General features: G+C 37.6%; 1 protein-coding gene across 1 annotated transcript; it reads right to left on the bottom strand.

Annotated features, from left to right (window-relative positions):
• Positions 1-1,081: 1,081 nt before the first annotated feature.
• LOC144630542 (uncharacterized) lies at positions 1,082-27,514 on the bottom strand. Its single transcript, XM_078488905.1, has 8 exons — positions 27,234-27,514; positions 24,805-25,064; positions 23,950-24,058; positions 21,564-21,638; positions 19,990-20,041; positions 14,817-15,104; positions 1,294-4,279; positions 1,082-1,200 (listed from the first exon to the last, which is right to left on the bottom strand). The coding sequence occupies exons 1-7, from the start codon at positions 27,313-27,315 to the stop codon at positions 3,985-3,987; spliced, it is 1,161 nt and encodes a 386-aa protein (XP_078345031.1). The 5' UTR covers positions 27,316-27,514; the 3' UTR covers positions 1,082-1,200; positions 1,294-3,984.
• Positions 27,515-27,981: the final 467 nt, after the last annotated feature.

The following is a 27,981-nucleotide window of genomic DNA, read 5'->3' as shown; positions in this document are numbered from 1 at the left end:
ATATTTGAAGCAGTAACAAAAAAGTTTGCAATAAGGTGGAAATAATTCTGGTACAACAATTTCTTATCAGAGTCTGAGAAAATGATATTCAAAGTTCACAAGCTATGGGCAAAAGCTCACATCTTTTAAGCGATTCATGGGAATTCAGTGGAACTTCGAAATTAGTTTTCGATGTTTGGTGTTGTTAGAAAAGATTTCTTTCGATGAGATAATTGAAGCAGTAACACAAAAGCTTGCAATCAGGTGTAAATAGTTTTGGTACATAATTTTGTCCAATAACTACTCGAAGTCCTGGAGGATTTCCTCTTAAAACACCCTTCTTGTTATACGAAGAGCAATGCATTCATCTAATACATTACCCTTCTCACTTTCGCCGGCGTTACTCTCGCCAACGGATCGGTCCATAAACTAACCAGTGATAAAAAAAAACGCCTGATCGCAGGTTATCCATTAACTTGCAAATGCAGTCGAGCCTCCCGTACGCAACCACCAATCTTACGAGTCCAGACCACAGAGGTCTAAATTTTGAGCCATATCCGGTCTGTCGTCGCTTCAGAGGCTAATCTAAGCCTGCGACTGCAGCACCCTAGCTCCCATCGCTCCCGAACTCCCTCCGGTCGGAAGCGACGAGAGGGGGCTGTATTCATAGGCTAAAACGACAGAGTCATAAGCGGAATCGGAAGGAAATGAAAACGTTCTGATTCTTCCGACTCTGATTCCGTTGAGCTCATGACTCCGCTTACGGCTCCAATTTTCGATTCTCACTAGGTCGTAACCGTTTTAGCTTACGACTCCGATTACGACTTCGACTCCGGCTCCGTTGCTATTGAAAACCATCCTTTAGTCTCGTGCAGCCATTGTGTAGCCATGGTTACACTGACTATTGTCATGACTACGGGCGCTTCGGGACGTTGTGCAGCTGCAGGCGAAAAATACGGGGGAAATACGGGGGAAATGCGGCATTTCTACGCTGAAATATGGGTATGTGGTAATTCTTGTAATGAAATAAAATTGTTTAATAATATTATAAAATATAACTTGTGACACTTTTAAGTTGCAAAAATCCTTATTTATTTCCGGCACAAAATGTATATAAGAAATGCACAAAACAGTACGTCCACTATGAAAACAAACGCCAACTTAATGAACGTTTTGATTAACACTTGCCGCTCTACACAAAGTCATCAGCAGTATATAAACCTCTAGCCTGCGAATACAGCCGCCTCTCATTCGCGTCCCGCAACAAAAAGCGGGACGCGAATGAGAGGCGGCTGTATTCGCAGGCTAATAAACCTCCAGCTTTGGCCGTACCTAGGATTTTTTGTCTGCGGGGGCAAACTCCACTAAACTCCACTGCGGGCCGGGGAAAACTCCAATATAGCTACAATAAATAGCCCAGCAAACACCATGTTTTGGCGGGGTCAACTCCCCCCTCCCGCCCTTCCCCCCCGTCCCCCCGCTAGGTACGGCCCTGCCAGCTCTTGTGACAGAGTATCTTTTAAAATCTTTCTTTTAATCAGTTAGAAATGTTCACTTCATAGAAAACTATGGCGACACAAATGCTAAAAAATAGATGTGCGAACTATATATTATGTGTCGACATTTGGCCTGTTTACCCAATACTAACCCATCATTCTCTGTTATACAATATGCGAGAAAATTCTACTGCGCTCACTGGTATATACAGTCAATGAGAGCGTAGACCATGTAAATGACGTAACATGTAACGCAACGTAAGGCAAATATCAAGAAACTTGAGAACTAGTCGCTCCTTTTTTAAAAAAAAAAACGAATCCGGCGAATTGCGAAAAGTCAGTTGGAACATTTAGAAACAGCTAAAAAACATAAAGGCTGACCCTACGGTAGGATTGAACTATCATGATTTCCTTCCAACATTTAAGAGCTGTCACACACGCGCGCGATTTCATGGTCTACACCCCCTCCCTTGTAATCGATATGTTACTAATGTTAGTTATTTTATAATTCAAAACGTTTAAATATGTAAAGGTCCCCTCGGTTTAATTTTAAGTTTGTATTCACTTTTTCATTCTAGCCTAGCTAGGTTTGTTTTAGAAAACCGAAATATCAATCAAAAGTGCCAGTATGATTTAATTTTATATTTTAAACAGGTTTGTTTGCTTAATTCTTGTATTATATTTGGTCACAGTTGTTCTTCTCCATGCCGTAAGATTGTGGACTGCTGTTTATCGTCTGGTTTCTATAAGACTATAACTTTATGGGAATAGATTTTGGCCACTCTGGCTTACTATCGGGGTCACGGTCCTCCCCAGTTTGCAATTCGCCCTCTCCCTTTGGGCGCCTCTGCGTCCGCTACTCGGATAAAAAGCCTTTTAATCCTTCTTTTTTATAAGCCCTCATCCTAAATACAACAATCTATTTTCCCCTAAAACTAAAAAAAAATTAATTTAACTGCACAGTTAAAGCTTTCGTGCAAGTATGTTAAAAGTAATCCAAATTTAAATATTAGTGGAGTTATTTTCCTTACATTGTAGTACAGGCCCTGAAGACAACTAGCTCTGCTAGTTGAAATACAGTAAAAAACCTGCGAGTATGGGCCTGCATTTTCCCAAGTAATTCTAAACAGGTTCTTACATAAATGGTAATTAGCACATTAGGCTATTTAGGTTCTAAATAGGTTCTTATTAAATAAAACTGCTGAAGCGATCTGTGGTCATAGCTTAAAATATAAAAATGGTTTAAACAGATCTAAAAATATAAAAAAGATACTCTAAATTTTCGATCGCCTTCTGCGGTCATTCTCTGAAGAAGACCGCAGAAGGCGATCGAAAATTTAGAGTATCCTTTTTATATTTTTAGATCTGTTTAAACCATTTTTATATTTTAGGTTCTTATTTTCTGAAGAAAAATTTACATTAATTGTTGCTTACAGAATTTATAGCGGTATTCAGCCTTTTCCTTATATGAAATTTGCATTGGCATTTACCGGTACATTGAAACTGCAGTGATGAGGCTCCTGGGACCCTATATGTCAAAAGTGTTATTATCTGAAGGAAAATCAGTCCTGTAGTCGGACTTTTCTGAAAACCGAGGCAATCGTGAAGAGCCGAAGGCGCGAACCCCTGGCGGGTCAAATGCCATTTTTAGGCAATATCAGAAAAAGAAACGTTTCTTTGTACATCAAATTTAGAATGAAATGCTGTAATTTAGACTGTTCACAGCCCTATATTTTCCTATTTTTCTTCTGTTAGCGAACGGTCCACCGATTGCGAGAGACCTGGACGCTAGCGCAAAACGAAAGACGCCAGGGAGCAGAGGGCGGGAACGAAAAATCTTTTCCCATGCAATAATTTCCTAGTAAATTATTGGTATCAAACAGATGGTAAAAAATGACAATTGTAAGGCTAATTCAAAGCATTCACATCTGTATTTATGAATAAAAATCTTCAATAAAAGGTTAATAAAAGTACAAGAAGAAGTACTTCGTGGGGGAGGGGCCTCTCGGCTGAAAATTTCATTGCTGTTTACTAGCTGGAAATAGGAAATTGGCGTTGGCACTATATCAAGAATTGATTAGTATACGAATGCTCGTAATCCCGCAAAGTTTGGTGCTTGTATCAAAAATCGCACAATTCAGGAGCTAAGCCGCCGGACTACATCATTTCCGTTATTTTCTGACTTTCTAAGAAAATGGTGAAATCCAAGATGGCGGATCCAAAATGGCGGCTCTAAGACGTCATGGACGTAATATGACGTCACAGCCAACAAGGGCTTTCTACTCAGTTCAAAATAATTTCGCTGCGCCTTAAGAGAACGGAAACTCTAACGAAAACTCTGGTGGGGGTATGAATTTGCTTGTACGTCCGCGGGTTATTAGAGAAAGATAATGCATAGCCTCTTACAGGAACATGACAAATATTAATTAATTCAAGATGTTTACCGAGGCAAGTGCCTTGGTTCGCCTACGGCCCTGAAAATTACATTTTAGCCGAATTGATGTACAAATTAGATGAAAGTGTGAAATGGGTGACTGTTAAACAAGTTATTTAACATTTCACTGTCTGAAAGGTCACGGTCAAAGACCATCAGATCACTGTAGTACGCATGACTTGTTTCGCCGTTGTCTCTTTTGAAGCCAATGTCGTAGACTGTATGCCCTGAATTCTTGAAGTCAATAACTGGATTTTCATCTGCCACAAGTTCTTCCTTCATGTCTCCGTTGATGTACAGTTTGGCTTTGCGATCCGTGCGTCTCCAAGTCACAGCCACGTGACTCCATACACCTAACTGCACAGTATCACTGTTGAAATAGTAATGGTCTGGATAAAAGCAGACAAACTACTATTTTTAAAAAATGTACAACAACTTTTAGTTTGCAAGACATGTTTTGATCGTTCCAACGATCATCTTCAGTTGTGGGATCGTTTACAGTTGAAGTTGAATTTTTTACAAGCAATGGCGTAACATGCGTGATACGCAACATTCGTGATACATTTTAAATTTAACGTGCAGCATTTAAATGCGCGAGACATGGAACAATGCGCGCGAGTATAAATACACGGCAAAGAAATTAAACAGTAAAAATAACTTAGTAAATTACAATTATTACACAAAATGATGCAAAAAAAAATTAAATTAAATTAAACGACACTTATTTATAAGAAAATAACATAATACTAAAATGAAAGAGTTAAGTCAGCATGTTTGAGCTGCTTATTTAACGTGGGGTTTTCCCAGCGGATGTGGACAGCCTCTTTTAAAATTAGCTGTAGTCTATTGGGTGCGAAATCTGCAATAGAAAAGCAGTTCTTAGATGCAAGCCTACGGCATGCCTCAGTCTGCTGCAGATGTTGGTAAATGTGTGAGTTCCTGTCCCTACTCAGATGCTCACGAATGCGCGTTGAAAGATGACGGCTAGTTTCGCCGATGTAACAGGCATTACATCCTGCACAAGAAAATTTGTAGACAACGCGCGAACGGAGATCGAGAGGAACAGGATCCTTCACACTGAACATACTACTCACTTTAAAAGACGAAAAAACTAACTTAATTTCAATGTTAGTACAATAACGGTGGACAAGTTTACGCAATCTCTTCTGAGCTTCTGCAGAAAAGGATCCTACATAAGGTAACTTAAAATAATAAGATGAAACGGGTTGTTGAACCCGAGAGCTATCTGATGGGCGGACTTGAGCTCTGCTTACGTATTGGTTGACAACCTTATCTATAATATGAACAGGGAAAAGGTTTTTACGTAGGATACAGGGCTCCTTACGAACTATTTTAGTTTTCTTACGGAAAACTGAAGTTTGGATATAAACGTTCACAGGGCTCCTTACGAACTATTTTAGTTTTACTGCATTCTCTTACAAAATTGGTCTTGTAAGAACACTGGTTGACAGGGTCTACAAAATCAACAATTCCTGGTTGAGCTTTCATGATGATATTATGAACCTCACTCGTATCCTACGTAAAAACCTTTTCCCTGTTCATATTATAGATAAGGTTGTCAACCAATACGTAAGCAGAGCTCAAGTCCGCCCATCAGATAGCTCTCGGGTTCAACAACCCGTTTCATCTTATTATTTTAAGTTACCTTATGTAGGATCCTTTTCTGCAGAAGCTCAGAAGAGATTGCGTAAACTTGTCCACCGTTATTGTACTAACATTGAAATTAAGTTAGTTTTTTCGTCTTTTAAAGTGAGTAGTTTGTTCAGTGTGAAGGATCCGGTGCCTCTCGATCTCCGTTCGCGCGTTGTCTACAAATTTTCTTGTGCAGGATGTAATGCCTGTTACATCGGCGAAACTAGCCGTCATCTTTCAACGCGCATTCGTGAGCATCTGAGTAGGGACAGGAACTCACACATTTACCAACATCTGCAGCAGACTGAGGCATGCCGTAGGCTTGCATCTAAGAACTGCTTTTCTATTGTAGATTCCGCACCCAATAGACTACAGCTAATTTTAAAAGAGGCTGTCCACATCCGCTGGGAAAACCCCACGTTAAATAAGCAGCTCAAACATGCTGACTTAACTTTCATTTTAGTATTATGTTATTTTCTTATAAATAAGTGTCGTTTAATTTAATTTAATTTTTTTTGCATCATTTTGTGTAATAATTGTAATTTACTAAGTTATTTTTACTGTTTAATTTCTTTGCCGTGTATTTATACTCGCGCGCATTGTTCCATGTCTCGCGCATTTAAATGCTGCACGTTAAATTTAAAATGTATCACGAATGTTGCGTATCACGCATGTTACGCCATTGCTTGTAAAAAATTCAACTTCAACTGTAAACGATCCCACAACTGAAGATGATCGTTGGAACGATCGAAACATGTCTTGCAAACTAAAAGTTGTTGTACATTTTTTGAAATAGTAATAATAATAATAATAATAATAATAATAATAATAATAATGATGATGATGATGATGATGATAATAATAACTACGACTAACGTAGTCAGAGGGACAATAACTGAATTAACCAATCAGATTGCTCCATTGCCGGTTTAATATTTTCAAAATAATTGTCCAACATGATCCTTCGCGAACTTGCATTGTCCATTGTAATGGCTTACAAATGTGAAAAAATAAAGTTGATTTGCATGAAAAACCCTCTAATACTTTAAAGGTCGCGGAAGACACCTACAGCAGGAATAAATTCATAAAGCGAAATTTTGCTTGGCCCGCATCTTATTTCTCGGCTGTTATGGGTGCGATTAAGCTCAATCTTACAGTGACATACAGAAATGATGAAAGACCATGAATGTCATCTTTTATTTGGTGGATTGCACTTAACGGCGATGTTACAGCCTCGTTAGTTCCAATTTGGGAAGAACTTCTTGATTTTGGGGCAGAGTTTGCAGAACGAGTAGGAGACAGCACACTGTGATCTTGTCAAAAACTAATCAGTCGATACCTCTAGAGTGTCATAACAGAAGCGGATTTTTTAATTTAAAGTTTGCCAGCAAGTTATGGTGGTTGTAATGTGCAAATTTTAATTTAATGCCTTTTCTCTCTTTTTAAAAGCGCTCTTTTAGAATTCCACTTCTGTTATGTCACACTACAGTATTCCTAGTTGACAGCTCATGAAGTTCTGTATCCGCGCTGTATTCTGCCCCAAAATTGTCGGAAAAGTCCAAACTTTGAGATTTCCGAAGGTGTCTCGATCAAAACACGGTTTCTAAATGGTAACTATATTCCACGCTTTAATGGTGAGAACAATGCGTTTTCAAAAAAGGCACGATTGCTTATCAGTGAATATTATTATGATAACACTGACTTGCAGAAATATTAGGCCATAGGCTTCCTTCAATCTATATAAACGTATAACCACAGGCTTACCATCCTATGTTTGTGAGGTCACAGCATGCCCATATTTAATATTCAAATTTCTTCACTTATTGCTATTGTAAATATTTAAGCTTTCTAAAATCGGTTTTTACGACTCGTATTTGTAATAAAATGAAGTAGAAATATTTTCGCATTGTTAAGGTTTGTTTTTATGCCGTTTTCTTGGCGATTTGTAGCGCGCGAGAGCAGTCTTTTCTAGGAGTTTAAGTTTTCGACTCGTGTATAGAATACAAATACTTACACAAGGCGTGCAACTTCGACATCGACGAATCGGGTACCGCCTCTGGAATGCAACCGAAAACACTTTTTTCTGAACTAATTTTCATCGGAGATCTCGGACCTCGAAAGAACAGTCTTCGAACTATAGTCTGGCCAAATTCGAGTGCAATCGGTTCACGTTGTTGTTCTTTTAAACTAGCTGGAATATTAAATAAGGTCGTAAATTTGCTGATTTACGATGATCTGTACCACTTACTTGGACAATTTATGCAATATTCACTGAAATTGGTCAAAGTTACTGCCTATGCCCTCTCCTGGAAAGCCAACGTGTCTCACTACAAAACGTCCTCTGGGGTACCCCAAAGACTGAAATACTGTTCGGAAATCACGACAGCGAAGCCGAAGACAACGTAAACTGGAAAATTAATTTGTACACGCTATTTTGTGGATTTGTTGAGTGAACTGACGTATATTATATAAGTGTGAAGAAATGTTCATATAATTTAAAACATAAGAAGTCGAGGTGTAAATTATATTTCCAGTTCACCTTGTCTTCGGCTTCGCTGTCGTGATTTCCGAACAGTACTCCTTTAGGGTACCGCAGGGGACGTTTGTAGTGGAACACGTTTTGCTTTCTGGGGGGAACATAGACAATTATTTTGACCAATTTCAGCGAATATTGCATACTTTGTCCAAGTAAGTGGTACAGATCATCGTAAATCGGCAAATTTACGACCTTATTTGATATTCCAGCTAGTTTAAAAGAACAACGACGTGAACCGATTGCACTCGAATTAGGCCAGACTATAGTTCGAAGACTGTTCTTTCGAGTTCCGAGATCTCCGATGAAAATTAGTTCAGAAAAAAATGTGTTTTCGGATTTTCGGATTTTCGGATTTTCAACTTAGTGCTTAATTTAGACAAAGACAAGAAACGTGGCGTCGCAAAAAAAAAAAAAAAAAAAAAAAAAGGTGGCGTCGCAAGAACACACAATAATTCAGTTAGGGTCGTTCAGGAATTTATGGAAAACTTAGAATTAATTGATGCTTGGAGAGTGCTACATCCCGACTCCCTAAGACTTCTTTCTTGTTAGCCAAAGCTTAATGTGTAATGTCATGCGCGCCGATATTTTGACAGGATACAAAACAGACCATTCAATGGTCGATATCAGTATAGCTGTTCATTCGAATCCAAGAGGACCAGGCTTTTGGAAACTTAATACTTCTTTCTTGAACGAAATTGAATACGTTAACCAAATAAAATCAACAATCCAAGCTGTTAAAGAAGAATATCAAAATGATGACACTGTGAACCACGCGTTATTGTGGGAGATGATAAAAATGAAAATCCGAGAACAATCATTAAAATATGCAGCTGCCAAAAAAGCTCAAATTTTAAAACGGGAAGAAGAGCTAGAAAAAGCAATTAACAACTTGCGAATATATATGGAAACAACAAGCGACGACGAAAATGCAAAACAAGTTGGGGCTCAGGAAGTAGAAACAAAAGAGGCAGAATTGGAGAATATAATTGAGTACCGCACCAAAGGTGCAATCTTAAGATCGAAATGTAGCTAAATGTAGATGGTATAATGAGGGAGAGAAATACAAAATACTTTTTAAACATGGAAAAAAGGCACTACAAACAGGGAGTAATAAGTCAGCTAAAAATTAATGATGATGAAACAGTAAACACTGACAAAGAAATCCTAAATCAGTGTGAATACTTTTACAGAAATCTATATAGCTCTCATATAAATATCAACGACACTTTTGTTAATGACATGTTTTTCGACGAAAATAATACTAAGGTGCTGAACCCAGACGAGAAAATGTCATGCGAAGGCCTGCTGACCAAAGAGGAATGTTTACAAGACTTAAAAATACAGAAACAATTAAAACACCAGGCTCAGACGGAATACCTGCCGAATTTTATAAAGTTTTCTGGAACGATTTGTCGGACTTCCTTGTTAATTCGATTAATTTTGCATATCAAACAGGGCAATTTCCGGTAACCCAGAGACGCAGAATCATTAAATTAATCCCTAAAAAAGATGCAGAACCTTACTTTATTAAGAACTGGAGACCAATAACCCTTTTGAACTGCGATTACAAAATCGCGACCAAAGCTATTGCGAACAGACTAAAAAAAGTTCTACCGAACCTTGTAGATAATGATCAAACTGGATTTCTTAAAGGGACTATGTCACGAATTTAACCAGATTTTTGAAGGGCCAAAATTTATATTTGTGTCGCATGAAACCTAGAAATAATAGTCCATTTTTATTAAAATTGCTTTATTAGAGCACTGAAACTGTTAACTAGCATTATTGGCTGCGGATGGCGGATGGAAACGGATTGCAATTTGAAAACGTTAGGAAAACGTTTTCAATTTGTCCCTGCGCGTCTTCAAAAAATCGATATTTGTAGCCTTAGCTTGATTTCTATCCGCAAATTAAGATTATATCTTCCTTAAGATGTTCAAAGATATTGTTTTTTATGGGTTAAGTTGCATTCCACTAATTTCACAACAGTTTCGACCAAAACTCTGCGAAATCTCCGTGACATAAACCCTTTAAAGATAGGTTTATCGGGGAGAATATTAGACTCATTGACAGCATAATCCATTACGCAAAGGCTAACAAAGCCCCTGGTCTTTTACTTTTTCTTGACTTTGAAAAAGCAGTTGATACAGTAGAGTGGCCATTCATTCAAAAAACATTTAAATATTACAACTTTGGACAATCACTTATAAACTGGATTAAACCTAAGCTACCACAACACAGAAAGCGCATTCTAAATAACGGATGGGCCAGCCACCTTTTTAAGCTCGAAAGAGGAGTAAGGCAGGGCTGTCCCCTTTCTCCTTATCTTTTTATTCTCTGTGTTGAGGTTCTAACAGAAACAATCAGGAAAAAAACAAAATGTCAAAGGCATCTTTGTGAATGGAAATGAAATAAAAATTAGTCAGTATGCGGACACCACTTTAATACTCAATGTTTCCAAGGAATCTCTTACATCTTCTATGCATATATTGGATAATTTTCAACGGATATCTGGCCTTAAATTAAATAACAAAAAGACGGAAGCCCTTTGGATTGGTGCTAATGCTGAAAAAGAAGACAAATTATGCCCAGAAAGAGACCTAAAATGGGTTTAAAAAAAGACCAAAGCTCTTGGAGTATGGTTCTCGACTAATCCTGACCTAACCGCAGAGCTGAACTACAACGAAAAATTGATATAAGTAAAAAATAGCCTAAGCTGTTGAGAGTGCCTTCGACTTACCCTTTTTGGCAAAATTACTGTTCTAAAAAGTTTAATTGCGTCCCAACTTGTATACATTTTGTCTCCCCTCACGACTAATCACCGTGTCTTAGAAAAAATCAATAGGCTCTTCTATGATTTCTTATGGAACGGCAAAGGCGACAAAGTTAAGAGGGAAGTAATGATTAATGACTATGAAAAAGGCGGCTTAAAAATGATTGATATTGAATCCTTCAATAAAGGATTGAAAACTACCTGGGTCAAAAAATATACCGATGTAAACAATCACGGAAAATGGAAATATTTTTTTGACTTAGAACTCCGGAACTACGGTGGCAGAGCCTTTTTCAGCGGCAACCTTAGCAAAAGTGACTTGTTAAAGTATGTCAATTTATCCTATCCATTTATTGTGGAAATCTTAAATATATGGTCTGAAATCACTTACGAGAATAATACGGACCATTTATGCTCTCAGAGCCTTTGGCACAACTCTCTTATAAGAATCGATAACAGACCAATCTTCTACAAGAAATGGCAGCAAAAAGGGATTTACAAGGTTTCGCATTTGATGAAAGATTCAAATACCTTCCTATCCTTTTTCTGAATTCAAAGATCGGTATGGTATCACTGAAACAAATTATCTTGCTTTCTACCGGATGTTATCCGCTTTAAAAAAATCAAAGCACCCTTACACAATAAAACAAATATACAATATAAAAGCTTTTATACGAAATTTATGAAAGCAAGTAAACCAAGCAGACAGGCCTATAAAAAAATTAATTGGTCTTAAACAAAGGTGTCCAACCAATAGTCAAGAAAAATGGGCTACGGATTGTGCCTTTAAAGCCCATGAACCAATAGACTGGAGTGCGGCGTACCAGCTATCTTTCCAGTGTACAAAATCTACAAAACTAATTGTATTTCAATTCAAATTGCTGCATAGACGACTGGCGACTAATGATTTTCTTAAAAAAGTAGGAATTAAAGATGACGATCTCTGTAGTTTCTGCAAAACTGAGAAGGAAAGCCTAATTCATCTTTTCTGGTCCTGTAGGGTTGTCTCTACCTTCTGGCAAAACCTTAAGGAGCTTCTTGTAAGCCAAAATCTTGCGTTGAGAACATACAACCTATCTTTAACTATAGTTTTAGGCCTCAGGCCAGACACATCAAAGAATTAATAAACAGAAACTTAATTTTAATTTTCTTGTGGCGAGATATTATATATGGTCCTGTAGGACACGCAACTTGTCCCCTGAAATGAAACATTTCTCTGTCTTTCTGGCATGTTACAACAGCCTCAAAACTGGAGCAGCATCAGTGAATATTGCATAAATTGTCCAAGTAAGTGGTACAGATCATCGTAAATCAGCAAATTTACGACCTTATTTGATATTCCAGCTAGTTTAAAAGAACAACGACGTGAACCGATTGCACTCGAATTAGGCCAGACTATAGTTCGAAGACTGTTCTTTCGAGGTCCGAGATCCCCGATGAAAATTAGTTCCGAAAAAAGTGTTTTCGGTTGCATTCCAGAGGCGGTACCCGATTCGTCGATGTCGAAGTTGCACGCCTTGTGTAAGTATTTGTATTCTATACACGAGTCGAAAACTTAAACTCCTAGAACTGCGCGCTACAAATCGCCAAGAAAACGGAATAAAAACAAACCCTAACAATGCGAAAATATTTCTTCTTTATTTTATTACAAATACGAGTCGTAAAAACCGATCTTAGAAAGCTTAAATATTTACAATAGCTATTAGTGAAGAAATCTGAATATTAAATATGGGCATGCTGTGACCTCACAAACATAGGATGGTAAGTCTGTGGTATAACGTGAAGCGTTGTTGTAAACTGGGTAAAATCTCAGAAGAGTTCTAACACTTTTTCTTTGTTTTAGAAATCTAAGAAACATGGGTAATTTTCAGAGCCCTACTTCACTTTTGTGTAAACGTTTTGTTCACGAACAATTCCGCACGCGAACACATCAAATCACGCGCCCGCGCTCATATTTTGATGCAAATACTCGCTCGTTAAGTTGTCGATGTCAGTCGTTGCACTTACGCTTTAAATAAATGCATAATGATGAGCCTAAGGTCTAAGGTGTCCCCCACGCCTTAAAGTGTTTTGTAAAACGACGTTAGGCAATTTTTTTTTCGACCAAAACAAATGTGTTGTCAGGGCAATCAGGTTTCTTTCTGCACTTGCAGGTGTCAGGTTGCTGCGTTAGTGTGTTTGTTTTTGAGAGAACGTGTTTGGTGTGTGACGAAATAATGGATTTCATGTTTGGCATGCATGAGTAACTCAGTTTAAGTGTGTGTCTGTTGAAAATCTTTATGCTCCTCGATCAAATGAGTTGAGCGCTCTTCAAAATACATTCTTCCCAAGAAAGAAAGAATTTATATATATATATATATGCAGTTATATATATATTTATATATCATCACAAGCATCCAACGCTTTCCATCTTCATAGAAAATTATAACTTTATCACAAATGAAGACATTTTTTTCATTTTTTTACCTATATTTCGACGCCTTATAGGCGTCTTCTTCAGGGTAAATTACCGTTGCCCTGCACGCGCCATACTACAATAACAAGTTTCAAATTGAGCACATTGGATTAAATGTAAAGTTTAACGCTGGAAAGTTCAATGTTCCGTATAGTCAGTTCCTACGGCTGCGAAAGATCTGCAGTGACGATGATGATTTTCAGCACGAGACATCTAACATGGAAAAGCATTTTGCGGCACGTGGCTACCCACAAGACGTAATAACCAGAGCACGCGTACGAGCGGAAGCAAAACGAAGAGAAGATCTACTCGCATCCACCGCCGGAAACGAGACTGCCGTCGACCGCCCACCTCTGGTTATCACGTATCATCCCAAGAACGTCGATGTTTGCAACATCATACAGCGGAACTTTTCAATCTTACGCGATGACCAAAGCACTAGCGCCATTTACAACAAGCCGCCGCTAAAGGCCTTTCGTCGTGCAAAAAATCTTAAAGATTTACTAGTACATTCTAGCCTACCGTCAGATCCCCAGATTCAAGTGGGCACTTACAAATGCAACCGACGCGAATGCCGAACCTGTCCTTTTGTAAACTCCAGTGACAGAATAAGAACTCACAATGGACATATCAGAATCTCGGGCCATTATACGTGCATCACAAGTCAACTTGTTTATTGCATTTCATGCCGTAAATGCCCCGGGATGGTCTACATTGGAGAGACAGGCCGTCGGCTCGGAGATCGCTTCAGAGAGCACCGTTTAGACGTCATACGGAAGAGAGTTGAGCTGCCGGTACCTGATCATTTTACGAAACCAGGCCACAACCTAAACGACATGATGGTCGCAGTGATAAGAGCAAACCTGGCTGATCAAGCAAAGAGAAGACGTGAGGAAATGCGAGTCATCTTTAATTTCAAGACGCTGGCACCAAGCGGGCTAAACCAAGACTTTAGCTTTGCTTAAGTAACTCGTATGCGAGCTTTGCCCGCGCGCGCTTCCATCACACGCGCGAGCTCCCAAATTATGTTAATTTGAATTTCCATCGTTTATTTTCGCATACGTGAGCGTGAGCTACGACATTTTTTTACTACTACTACTGATGAAGGCAGCACTGCCGAAACGTTTAGTATTTTACATTGAACTTTCCAGCGTTAAACTTTACATTTAATCCAATGTGTTCATTTAAATTAACGCTGCGCAGGACATTTTCGTTTTTTCGTATTTTCGTTTTTTCAAATTGAGCATCCACGCGCGCGCGCTACAATAATAAAGTTCGTTAGCGCGCGCATGTGAGGGAGTAAACGAATTATTGTAGCGCGCGCGCGTGGATGCTCAATTTGAAACTTGTTATTGTAGTATGGCGCGTGCAGGGCAACGGTAATTTACCCTGAAGAAGGCGCCTATAAGGCGTCGAAATATAGGTAAAAAAATGAAAAAAAATGTCTTCATTTGTGATAAAGTTATATATATATATTTATATATACTTACCTAGTCGCAATACTCACAACAGGCTCGTTATTTGCAACGTCTCGTCTTGCAGAAAATTTTAGTAGACGACTTTGGTCGATTTGAAACCAAAACTGATGAGGAGTTGACCAGTCAGCATATATTGCTTGTCTTGCACTGTACGGTGATACTATTTTTATCCAGACGGCAATAGTGAAGTCAGTTTGGCGAATTGCAACGGCCGGTGTCTCGGCATAGGTATTTGCGGTGCCATCCAAGTAAAGTACTTTCCTGCCATTTTGTTCCACATAAGTTGCAGCTCCGTGTAAACTGTAGCAAAGATCAATAGCTTTCGTTAAATAGAGACACAAAGGCGGCGTTAATTCAAAGCCAACGAGTTTACTGAAAAACCGCTGTAATGGCTCATCAAAGACTATAGTATGACGTATAGCTACCTGGAGTTTTGCTTCCTTCGTCAACCCCCCCCCCCCCACCCCCCACTCCCCGCCTCCCGAACCTTCACATAGATTGGATGCAAGTCAATTGGAGATTACCACCCAGCAAATTTTGGATCTCCCACAAAAAGTTTTGTGTCAGCACCTTGTATACTCCCGGGTGGGGAGTAGATAAAAGCGCTGTAAGAGTTAAGTTTCTTGTCCAAGAACACAACACAGATTGATCCGCCCAACTCCAAATTCCTCCTAACCATTAATACTCAAAGTTGAGACTCCTCAGTTTAACATATCTTATTGTTACTTATTTTCGCGGGCAGTTAATTTCGCGAAAATGGAACTGCCATATTTCGCGGGATTTTAATTTCGCGATTTCGCCAAAAAAATAAGATTAAAGGGAACTTAATTTCGCGAAAAGTGTCAAAATACTGGTCTACATTAACAAACAGTAAGTCTTAAAATTGGTGCAACTGATTTTAATTTTCCACTGCAACAGTTTCCAATGACATTGAACAAAACCATATAACAAAACAAAACTTTAAAAACAGTTTAACATGTTCCGTTGCAACAAAGTAGAGCTAGTTTGACGACTGTACCAAGGTAATTAAGTAGTAAACTGACGAAAACGTTGAATATTCATAACGAATTATATAGAAGGGTATTAAATTTCGCGTTGTTATTTTTCGCGAGAACCTTTTTTCGCGGGTCTTAAATTTCGCGATTTTCAAAAAATCGCGAAAATCAAATTAAGTCCCGCGAAAATAAGTAACAATAAGGTAACTAAACTTTAACTTTTTATCCAAAGGCAAGCAATTGAAACTATGTAAATAAACTGGCGTGTTTTTTTTCCTGAAGGATGTTGTGGTATCACTGTAGTCTTGTAGTTAAGAATTAAGCGTAAAAATTAAGTGGTTCAACATTCATTTGGTTCCAGGTCGTTCCAAGTCGTCCATTTTTCAGGAATGCGAATCTTGATAAAAAATTCCCGTAGGAATAGAAGAAGCCAGTAAAACAGTTTATGAATTTCGTTCAGTTTTCCTGGTTAATGATTAAATTCAAATGTAGAATAAAAGATTCGGTACTTGATTTGCAAAAAAAGGTAAAAAAAAAAAACAAACAGAATTACAGTGAAACCTCGATTTAACGAAGTGCCAAGGGACTGGGGAAATTGATCGTTATATGGAGGGCTCGTTATATCCTGTACGTATAGAGCTTAAAGTTAAAACACTACATGAATTGCACAACCAATATGAATAATTAACTTGCAATTTTACTCATTAACTGAAATTTCTCGACAACCGACAAAGGTCGAAAATTTTAACTGTCAACCGACAAAGTAATGACCCTCCTTCAAGATGATCCTTCAAGCTTGTGGGGTCACATTTAAATATTTTATATGAATTATTGAAGAACACGAAACAAACAGTATTTCTCTTATGTATAAATAAAGTCACTATGTCTAAGAAGAACTGTTGAGGCAGAAAGAACGTCAAAGTTAAGGTATCACGGAAGGAAAATTGGCGTTTTCGTTCCAAGTGAAATTGTGTGCAAATCATCAAAGTTTAGGCGTTCACGTAAATGTGTTCTCAAATAAACCTAATGTTGCGCAACACCATAATTGCAAACAAACGTTGACGTTGCTTATTATGGTTTATACGTTCAAAACAAAATACAATGTTTATTCAATAAGCTTTCAGAAAATATATACTTTATTGGGGTAACCATTGATTGTTTGCACACAATTTTACTTCGCACGAAAACGCAAATTTTCCTTCCGTGTCTTTGAAGCAGTCCTTACTGTATATTTTTAAGCGTTCTTATAAGAGGGTGCTAATGGGGGTACCCAATTGTCAGTTAACTACTAGTTTTTAGGCCAATTGTCAGTTGACTACTATTTTTTTGGCCAATTGTCAGTTAACTACTACTTTTAGTTATCTATTAAATTTCCTTTTCTTACAGCGAAAATTATTGCGTCATAACCTGAATTTTTTTTACTTCAGCACGTCAGTGATAAAAAATAAAAAGACAGGCCTGCACGACTCTCACGCATGTGTATTAGCCATTTTCTTAATTTCGATCTCTCTCTTTCGAAGACCTACCCCTTTTGTATAATTTTAGGGAAGATTCTTTGAATATTTTCTTGTGCAATGGTTGTTGTTCTATAAAATGTCAATTTTTCATGAGTATTTGCTTCAAGTTCGGACTATGTTTGGTACTGCTGGTTGGTATTACGTTACAATAGGCAAGTTTCAAGTTTTGGTTGGAGGGCCTACTTCCTGCGTTCAAAATTAACATCCGCGATAGTTCTTTAGACTAGGCTTTCTGGGTAACCTCTCTCGATAAAATGTGATTGGAAGTGCTTGATTTTTTCCAACCTTGTTCCCAGGGCTTTTCTCTTGGTCGGATTTTCTCATCAAATTTTGTTTTAGAGGAATTTGTTCTAAGCATTTTTAGGCGTCTCCATTGATAAAACCTTTACTAACTTCTTGTGGGTGACACGAGGAGTAATAAGTCTACTGAAATGTTTCAGTGGGCTTGTAATGGGTGCGTATGTCAAACACTGATTAGCATGATGCGACCGCCAGTTTAGTGCCCATGGCAGTTCCGTGTGTAGTTAAAAACCTCAAGTCAAACGCACCGAGTCCAAACTTTTCCGCTTTTCGTTTGACTGATTTCCATGAAATCGATCAAATGTTTACAAGCTTTGTCCATTGAATTGTGCTTTGCCATGTCAAACAGTATGCGACCTCTGTTTTCGTTTGAATGCCGATCCTTCGTCATCATCTCGATAAAAACTTAGAATAACTTGACCACACATCACTTGATGCCATTACGGAGATCAGCATGTGTGTACTGTCGTGAATTGTAATACCTGTCGTAAATTGTAATAACAATTGTCGTGATTTGTAATAACGCACCTATCGCAAATTGTAATAACACATTGCCGTATTTTGTAATACTCCGAGCTGTCGTAAATTGTAATAGCACATTGTCGTCTTTTGTAATAATCCTTTAATTAATATGAGAATTAGCAATCATACAGAAATCTGGTTTTCGTTTTCTATAACTGGGGAAAAACACTTAAAGATTTCGTGGTGTAAATTTATTCCTGCTTTGTATCGTCATAGTTATTCAACATTACTAGCTAACTACTCACCAGAACAGCAACAAATTTGCAGCAAAGCACGTTGTAAGGAAACATGAAGTTACATTTGTTATTCCTCTAGTCGGTTTTTAACAAGTCATTGGCCTTCATTTTTGTGAGGGAAAAACAATCTAAACATATTTTCATGATATTTAGCTTGTCTTTTAAGTGTTGAGCCACTCCACCCTTTATCTCCCTTCGGTGTCGTCTGACCGACTTAAATTTTCACGTTAAAAAAAGTAAAACGAGCTATGAGGAAGATAATGACGTAGTCAAACACAACAGATTAACGGCATTTCTTAACACTCAATAGTAGTAATGGCGGTTCTTCTTTCTTTTCTCCGTGTTTTCGTTTGATTTTTACAACCACATCGACCTTGTCTTCCTCAATATTTATTGCCATCATATTGATTTTGTTTCCAGGCTCCACGGCAATGATGTTGTGGTATCAGACCACCCATTGTAATTCCGAACTCCTCCTATTTTCACAGTGATGTTCAATTAAATAATTTTGTTTGGATGGCTTTTTTATTTTATTTTGGCTGAAAGAATTGTCCGGTGAATAGCCCTTTTAATAATATCATCGGCGGAGAAAGGTTGAAGCCAGATAACTAAAAATAAATGTTAAAAAGGTAAAAACTAAGAAACAGCGAAGTTAATTTTTCACACTCCGTGCCAACACTCCTGAGAGTAAGGGGCTGGGCAATGCAATTAAATATAAGTACTAATGAGGTACCATTTCTACCCTTTTATTTAGAAAAAAAACAAGCTTTGAACTTGAATTTTGTTTTGTATTTTCTTTCTTTTATCAAAATAATGCACATTTTTTTTTTAAAAAAATAATAATAATTGCCGGAGCCTCTCACTAATTCCTTCGATGTACGTCGCCAGAGTTTAGGGGGGTCCTTCTTGGACTGGCACTAGTTACGAGCGCGAAATATTATGTTTTCAATGTAGTTTTTCTCGTTCCATGCAACAAATTCACCATAAAGCATTACCAAACGATCAAAAATGGCCTGCCAGGCTGCCATTAGAAACTGCCCTAGATCTGAAGTTAAGAATAGAGTGTGATAATACTGCTTATTACAAAACACGACAATGTGTTATTACAATTTACGACAGCTCGGAGTATTACAAATTACGGCAATGTGTTATTACAATTTGCGATAGGCGCATTATTACAATTTACGACAACTGTTATTACAATTTACGACAGGTATTACAATTTACGACAACTGTTATTACAATTTACGACAGGTATTGCAATTCACGACGTTATTACAATTTACGACAGTACACATGTGCCTGATACGACCCTGGTACCTTCCGCATAATTATAAAATCAGTTAATATGTCACCTGGTGATGCAGCGGGGCAGGTCAATGCCACGAAATAGCTTTGGTGTTAGGAAAAACTTGGTTATTTTTATTAACAACAACAATCGTATTCAGTATAATTAATAGAATGTCACTTAACTGTTAACGTTTCATTTATCAGTTAACTACTAATTTTTTGGCCAATTATCAGTTAACTGTTAACCCCATTAGCACCCTCTTATAATGTTCAGACGATACTCGTTCAATAACCTCTTCCCACATAAAAAAAAAACAATGCTTACTTTATATCACTGTTGGTGCAATCGAGAATCCAGTGATTTATGGGACTCAATCCTAAGAGATAAAATTCGTTCAGGTTAGAAGTCTGTTTGAACAAACATTTTGAAATCAATACCATTGGATGGATTTAGAGTTGAGGCACGTGGCCTGGACGAAAAAGACGACTTGCTTTTAAACCCATTGACTCCTGGAGATTTTTCAAAAAACGCATTTTTAGATGTTTTTGACCTTTTAAGGTCTATTATAAGCTAAAATAGCTCAAAATCACTCAAAACGGCCCTTGTGTCCCTGTTTTTCACCAGAATCACGTTTAACAACTTTGTTGCTCGTGCATGCGCACAAATCAAAGTTTGGACGATAAACCATCCTACCACTTTAGGCTTTTTGTGTTTTTTTTTTCGCTTTTCGTTTTTCTCTTCTTCCTTTCTCTTTGCTGCAGTATTTGGCCTTCTACCAGGCTTTTCTAGTACAAGAATTTCCGTTTTCACTAAAATTTTGAAGCGTTTTGGTGCATATTTCAAGCTTTATCTATCTTATCACGCTGGTTTAGGTATCGTTGGAAAGGCGTTGTTCTGCTTCACGAGTCAATGGGTTAAACTAGCGAGTTACCACCCCTTGTACCAAATTCAGAAGTCTCAATGAAGTTATTATCAATATGGCAAGAAATGAGATATACCTTACAATTTGTTGATAGTGTTTCGAAGCATTATTGCCTCGTGTTACATTTTGTTAATTATGAAACGGTGGCAAAAAAATAATTCGAGAGAGGGCTATATCAAGTGCTTTCCTAATCTGACGCTAATAATTAATTAATTAATTAATAACTTAATTAATTACTAACTGTTTTGCCTTCATTTAAGTGCGTATGTATATTTTTTAAATTAAAGCAGAAAATCGTTAGGGTTTAAGACGTGTAACATATTAATTCCTGCTTCTAATTAATTAATTAGAAGTTGCCGAGGGAACTGGGGCGAGTTTTAAATTTCAAGTAATCGATAATCTGGCACCACTAAATAAAAGATGGTGAGATTGGTCATTTGACCAAGTTTGATGCTTACAGGATGAACAGAAACGAAGTTACGGACCTTGAAACATGGTTCAAAATCCACGAAACGTCTCTAATCCGACTAATCGGTAAGCCAGCGTCCCCCAAATATAAACTATTAAATTTTTTATCCATTTTGTGATAGCTGTAAAATCCTGCCAAAGACCCATTATTTGAAAGAAACTAAGATGAAAATCACTATGTTTGCACATTTTAAAGAGTACCACAAAAATCATAAAAAATTTAAGAGTTTATATGGTTTTGGGGGACGCTGCCTCAAAATAAGAGACGTTTGCAGTGGATTCTGAACCATGTTTCAAGGTCCATATTTTCGTCTCTGTTCATCCTAAAAGCATCCAACTTGGTCCAATAACCAATCTCACCATGATCTTTCATCCGGTGGTGTCAAATTATCGATTACTTGCACCAGACCTCACTGTGCTGGCCGTTTCCTATTAATCATGTTTAAGCAAGAGAAGATGGTGGACAACGAAGAGATCGATAGAATCACATTTGAAAGTAAGCACTTACCGACACATACGTTTCCATACCAGACTTCGCCTGTTACGCCACAGTTGTGAGTTCCTTGCGAGCATTTATCCACTTCTGTCAAGAAGGATTTGCAAAAATAAAACAATGTTATATCCCCGCCAACAAGTACCAGAAGCTGACACTTGCCCGTGCAGTCCCTCACGTTAAGATCGCGGGGGACACCTTCGGCTAAGCATTATGCATTTATTTAAAGCGTATGCACGAAGTGCAACTAACGACTGTCATCGACAACTTAACGGGCGAGTATTTGCATAAAGATATGAGCGCGCGTGTGATTTGGTGTGTTCGCGTGTGGAATTATTTGTGAACAAAATGTTTACTCAAAAGTAAATTAGGGTTCTCAAAAAAAAAACATTTTTATTTGATTTCTAAAACATAAAAATGCTTGAACTATTAAGAGATTTTACCTAATTTACAACAGCAACGGTTAAGTTTATTCGTTTGGAAGGAAGTCTATGGCCTTACATTCGTGTAACTCAGAGTTATCATAATAATATTCACTGGTAAACAATCGTGTCTTTTTTGTTACAAAATGCATTGTTCTCACGATTAAAGCATGGAATATAATTACCATAATTACCATTTGGAAACCGTGTTTTGATCGGGACACCTTCGGAAATCTTAAAGTTTGGACTTTTCCGACAATTTTGGGGCTGAGAATACAGCGCGGATACAGAACTTCACGAGCTGCCACTGCAGAGAGGTAAACTAGGCATACTGTAGTGTGTCATAACAGAAGCGGAATTCTAAAAGTGCGCTTTTAAAAAGAGAGAGAAGGCATTATATTCAAACAGTGTGCTGTCTCCTACTTGTTCCGCAAACTCAGCCCAAAAATCAAGTTCTTCCCAATTTGGAACTAACGAGGCTGTTACATCGCCGTTAAGTGCAATCTACCAAATAAAAGATCACATTTATAATCTTCTATCATTTCGGTTTGTCTCTGTAAAATTTGAGCCTAATCGCCCCCATAACAGACGAGAAATAAGCGTTTTAAATGATGCAGGTCAAGCAAAATTTCGCTTCATGAATTTATTCATGCTGTATACGTAGGTGTCCCCCGCGACATCTTCGATGAAGCTGCTTCTTTACAATTCTGCTATGCAGACGCTTTTTGGGGTCGTCACAAAATATTTCCTGGAAAAAGAAAGATTGTGTGACGAGCAAAAGAGCTTAAGATGGTTTCCGCACAATTTTTGAGTAATACAGGCAAAAATAAAGTTACCAAAAAGACCTCTTAGCATGGCAACAGTTTTAGTACAGCTAACAAAAACCTGGCAAAAATTTAGCAATCAAGCTGACCCCGCGAGAGAAAAATGGATTTGAAGTTGTAATTATTTCAGTTAAAACGGACATTTTGCGCCAGTTCAAAACAAAATGGCGCGCGTTTTATACATTTTTTCGAGGTTTGACTAAACTAGCCATGGCGGGACCAAAATAGCCTAATACGCGGCCAAAGCTTACCCAAAAGATACGAGTACATATTTACTGTACCCAAATTCGGCCAAAAAAAACAGCGATATCGTCGGGTCAGTCATTTAATATCGTAACTGCCTGATCAGGGCAGAAGAAAAAAGCTTCTGATTGTTTTTTTTTTTTGTTTGTTTTTTTTTTTGGTAATTTCTTGACATTCTCTGTCTTTGCTATTCTTTGAATGACGTCATAATATCGATATCGATATCGAAAAAAGGCATATATCGTATCGATATCGTTTTGAAAAACCTGTATCGACCCATCCTTACCTGGCGTTGAGAAAGTTGCTCAGAAAAGCTGTCCCCCCACCAGCTCCTTCCAGGGCTTTCCACAAGGTTGTTCGCCAACTTTTTGGCAACTTTTCATATTCGAGCAACTTTTTCCCCTTAAGCAACTTTTTTCCTTTCGAGCATCTTGTTGCATTTTGAGCAATTTCTAGACCGAAGATCTCTAAAGATTGCCCGAGTGTTGTTCCAAGGCCATACAAACGTTTCCGAAGATTAACGAGTCCAGGCCAGTAGGTCTGGTAAAGACGGTAAAGGTAACCATACGGCCTGTATGACTGAATAAGCCATCAAATGTGTCGCTAGCTCTGTACGTTATAAAATTCATAATAGTCTCACGTCAAATTTTAAGTTTGTTTTGATAACTTTCATTATCAATGATGAACCTCCCCGTATAAAATTTGTTGGGTACCCCCCAGGATAGATCAATCAAAGTCCTTCTAGTTCGTTTGTTGTTTTGGTTTTGCTCACGTGTAATCAATTAAAAACATACTAAAATCGCCCTGTTTCATGGCAAGCATACGCAAGAAGTGCAGCAGACCTTGAGCTGTAGAGTGAGATTAGCTACTAGGGCCATAATAACTGTAACGAGAACTAAATAGTTTTACAACCTTCAGTGCATGCGTCTCCTGTGAATCCGGGGTCGTTGCAAAAACAGGAATGCCCTCCGTTGTCAAGGTAACATGTTTGGTTATCTGCACAGGGAGGGTCGCAGAGACTCTGTGAAAAAAAAAAATAAAGGAAAAACAGTTATTAAAATATATAAAATAATCTATATGAGAGATCTATTCCTTTAAAATGACTTGGTCCTCGTTTTTAAAGGGGATTTGTCACGGATTTTACCAGAGTTTTGAACAGCAAAAATTTATATTTGTCTCGCATGAAACCTAAAAATTAATAGTCCATTTTTATTTCAAAATACTATATTAGAGCACTGAAACTGTCAACGAGCATCTTTGCAATTGGCTGCGGTGCGGATGGCTTCGACGAAAATGGATTGCAACTTAAAAAATTGACGCTTAACTTCAAGTTGTTTCCGTGCGTCTTTAAAAAATCGATATTAATAGCCGTAGCTTGATTTTTATCCGCAAATTAAGGTTATATCTTCCTTTAGAAGTTCAAACATAATGTTTTTCGTGAGTAAAGTTGCCTATCACTGATTTTAGAACAGTTAAGACCGAAAATCTGCGAAATCCCGGTGACGTAGCTCCTTTATTACTTTTTTCACAACATGATTTTCATGATAAGTTGATAAAGAAGGAAAACGTACCGTTTGTATAATAACTTGCAAACACCTTTTTCGGTTTATTGGGCTTATTGAGACAGCAATTTTCTTACCCCCGATTGCTCAAATCTCCTGATTACTTGTAGCAATTTTTGTTTCCCCTGAAGGTCCAAGAAATCGGGATTCTACTGTATTCCCCGTGCCACCCATGTTTAAGCTATCGTCATACAAGATAACTTACCGCTGATGGACGGTATGTGAATCCAGGTCTTGCTACAAGTTGGTTTGGATGGGAAGTATGGAGAGAGCTGCTTAGTTCACAAACTCGTTCCCCTCCCCCCTGAGGCGGTCCAAGGTTGTAGGATTTGCACGAGTCTTCCCCCCAGCACGCTATTTTACACTGGTCTTCACTTTGTACATATCTTGTCTGGATTATGTTTGCAGTAAACGCGCTGTCTGGATAAATATCTGTGCCTTTAAACTGCAGCGTACGGCAGCGATCTATAGAAAGAAAAATTGTGAATACTCATTTTCATCAGCCACAACAATCGCTATATTTTTTTAGTCGCTAATTAGCTTGTATTGTAACGATTCCCATAGGGGTATTCAGCCCCTTAAAATTCCTTGTGAATATCACACTACTTGACGCCGACCATTTTACTCGAGGCTATTTTCCCTTAATCGTTATTTGTGTTTAAGTTAGTTTTTGTATTTTCTTTCCTTGGTTTGTTTTTCTCTTTGGTTTTTAATGGTTCGAATTTTTTTCGACTTATATTTTGCAAGGTAATGGTTACATCGCTTTCACTGCCTCCTCTTGCCTTGTTATTCTATAAGCATTTCTCATCTTTATTTGCGTTGTATCTTTATTTAGCTTATTTCAGTTCTTTTTTGTAACTTTTATTTCGCATATATATCTCTGTAACTGTTGTAACAAACTCGATTGCTGGCCTCTTCTTCCGTAAACTGTTGTGCCATTTGCGTCGATACTTATAATAGAAATGTTTTCTATTCGACAGAGCAAATAAAGCGAAAGGAATATGTAATGTAATAAGAGTAAGTGGAGTCTAATCATACAAGAGGCTAACAAAACGGAACGACCGCGAAGTGGGAATTTAATGCAACTTGCTTATTAAAAGTATGATTACACAGGCCAAACTGGACCAAAAAAATTGCACTTGGTTTTAACCATTTAAAAATGTTTTGGTAAGTTACAAACGAGATGACAGCTAAGAAGATGAGATGACAGCTAACTGTTTTTCAAAATAATATGTAATTTTTAAATTTTCCGATTTTATACACGTGCAACATAATTTAATTTAGCTTAAATCTTAGTATCATTATATATTTTAATATTTTCAACTTCCATTTTAGGTACACTGTAAGTTTTTTGGCGATCGACTTTTTAATTTTTACTTTTTACTAAGGCCTCTTTTGATAACAGTTTTAATTGTTAAAGCTAACCATGTTGAAATAAAGGCTTACTACTGCTAGAATTTTTCAGTCAATTGAAGTCTGTAAGAAAATCAACCGATGTCGGACTCAAATACAGTCAACTCCTACTATAACGAAATACCTCAGTTCGGGACCGCAATTTGGTGTCCGCAATAGACAGTCCCTAGTAGTGGGAGTCAAAATAATTAATCGTCGGGACTTCAACTCCTGTCCGAAAAAAAAAAACAGGATGTCCGTAAAAGCGAGGTGTCCGCAAGGCGAGAGTTGACTGTTATGGCCTGCTAATAATTAATAAGATTCTAGAATATTATTTATTTATCTGGACAAAAATAGACTGAAACAACAAAACCACGACAAAAAATGCCCATCTTTATTAGAAGAAACTCTGTTCTCGTTTACAAGTGCTACACGCACATTGCTAAAAACAAGCCAACACAATTTTCACGGTTCTACAGCTTGCCAAGTTGCCTGACCGCTCTTCAAGTTTTTCGAGTATTTGTTTATTTTTTCATTTGGAAAATGCAAATTTAAACGTGAGACGTCCTTTCTTGGATTCTACATGAACGTCAATGGCGAGACTTAAACGCCGGACGAAGAAGTGTTGTCCTCGGTCGATCTGAGCTCAATCTGGTTTAGCACCTTGAAATTAAATTTCTTACGCACTTTTGGGCATCCATTGGCGCATTGTAATATTTTGAACTTGTTTTAACACAAAAATCTTTTATTCTAACTTGGTAATACGTCTGAATACAGTTCACCTTCCTAAAGGAGGACAAAATCCACCGATTAAAATAAATGTCAAGACGTTAGGTGCCAAAAAATATATGTAGACAATTTTTTCCGCATTAGGCAATTGAGTCCGTAATGGAAACAATTTCGAACTCGCTAAATAAATTATTACCTGCTGAAGAAATGAAAAATTTCAAAGTAACGATATTATTTTGTTAAGAAAGAAGTTGCCCTGGCTTATAAGCTACAGCTAATTTAAGATTTCGGACGGTCCCAAGTGTCGGTCGGAAAATAACTGCTTCTACCGAATGAAGCTAACTTTAATACGTTTTTTCGTTTCATCAATCGATTCTTAATTTCAGAAAAGAAAGATCAAAGACACTTACAAATACGTTCACAAATAGTTATGAGTAGTAACACATGAACGAATGTATATTTTCTTTAAAGTTAGTTCCAAAGATTGTTTATTGACCCCTTTATTCCACTTACCTTCCGCGAAGACAAGTTGAAAAGCGGTGACCAAAATGATGTTTAGATAGAATCCACACTCGTACGGGCAAAACTCTTTCATTTTACACAGATCATTTCTCACAACAGTAGCTTATCAGCAATATCTACTCTCTTTAAATAGCTGCGATTCTTTTGCCGTTTCTCTACAGTCTTTAACTTTCCTTTGACGCCTTCAATACGTCCTCAGTTTAATTAGACCGAATTAAGTGTGAAGATGAGAATAAACTGCTGACAGGCAATTATGCGAATTATCTAGATCCCTTCTCGCGCACGACAGGTAATTTAAGTTGTTTAAACAACACGTTATATAGTATATTGACGCATTGCACCTGCCAAGGGCAACGGGACACAATTTGCATAGGTTTTCAAAATAAGTTCCAATACACCAACATTTATTATTCCACTCTCATGTCATTTGAGCGACTTCTTTTTAAACGGCGTTTTTTAACAAATTTAAGCAGCCACTACGGCGACCCAAGGACAACTTCGATTAAAAAATAAATTTCTATTTTACTTAGGAATCTCGCGATAATCTTTGTTTATTTGGTTTATTATTGTCTATCGTTGTCAAAGCTGTGAATGCAAAAGTGTATGTGAAAGACAGCTTTCTGTTAGGAAACTTAGGAAATAAGATTAGAAACTTGAATAAAATTGTGGACAGTAGATCACGTTTCGAGGTAACACAGAGACCCACAGAAATTGGTCATTTCGCGTTGTTGTTTTGCGA

The sequence above is a fragment of the Oculina patagonica genome, chromosome 1, assembly GCF_052425735.1.
Source record: "Oculina patagonica isolate OP01 chromosome 1, crgOcupat, whole genome shotgun sequence".
NCBI classification, from domain to species: domain Eukaryota; kingdom Metazoa; phylum Cnidaria; class Anthozoa; order Scleractinia; family Oculinidae; genus Oculina; species Oculina patagonica.
This window is presented reverse-complemented; position numbering and strand designations above follow the sequence as displayed.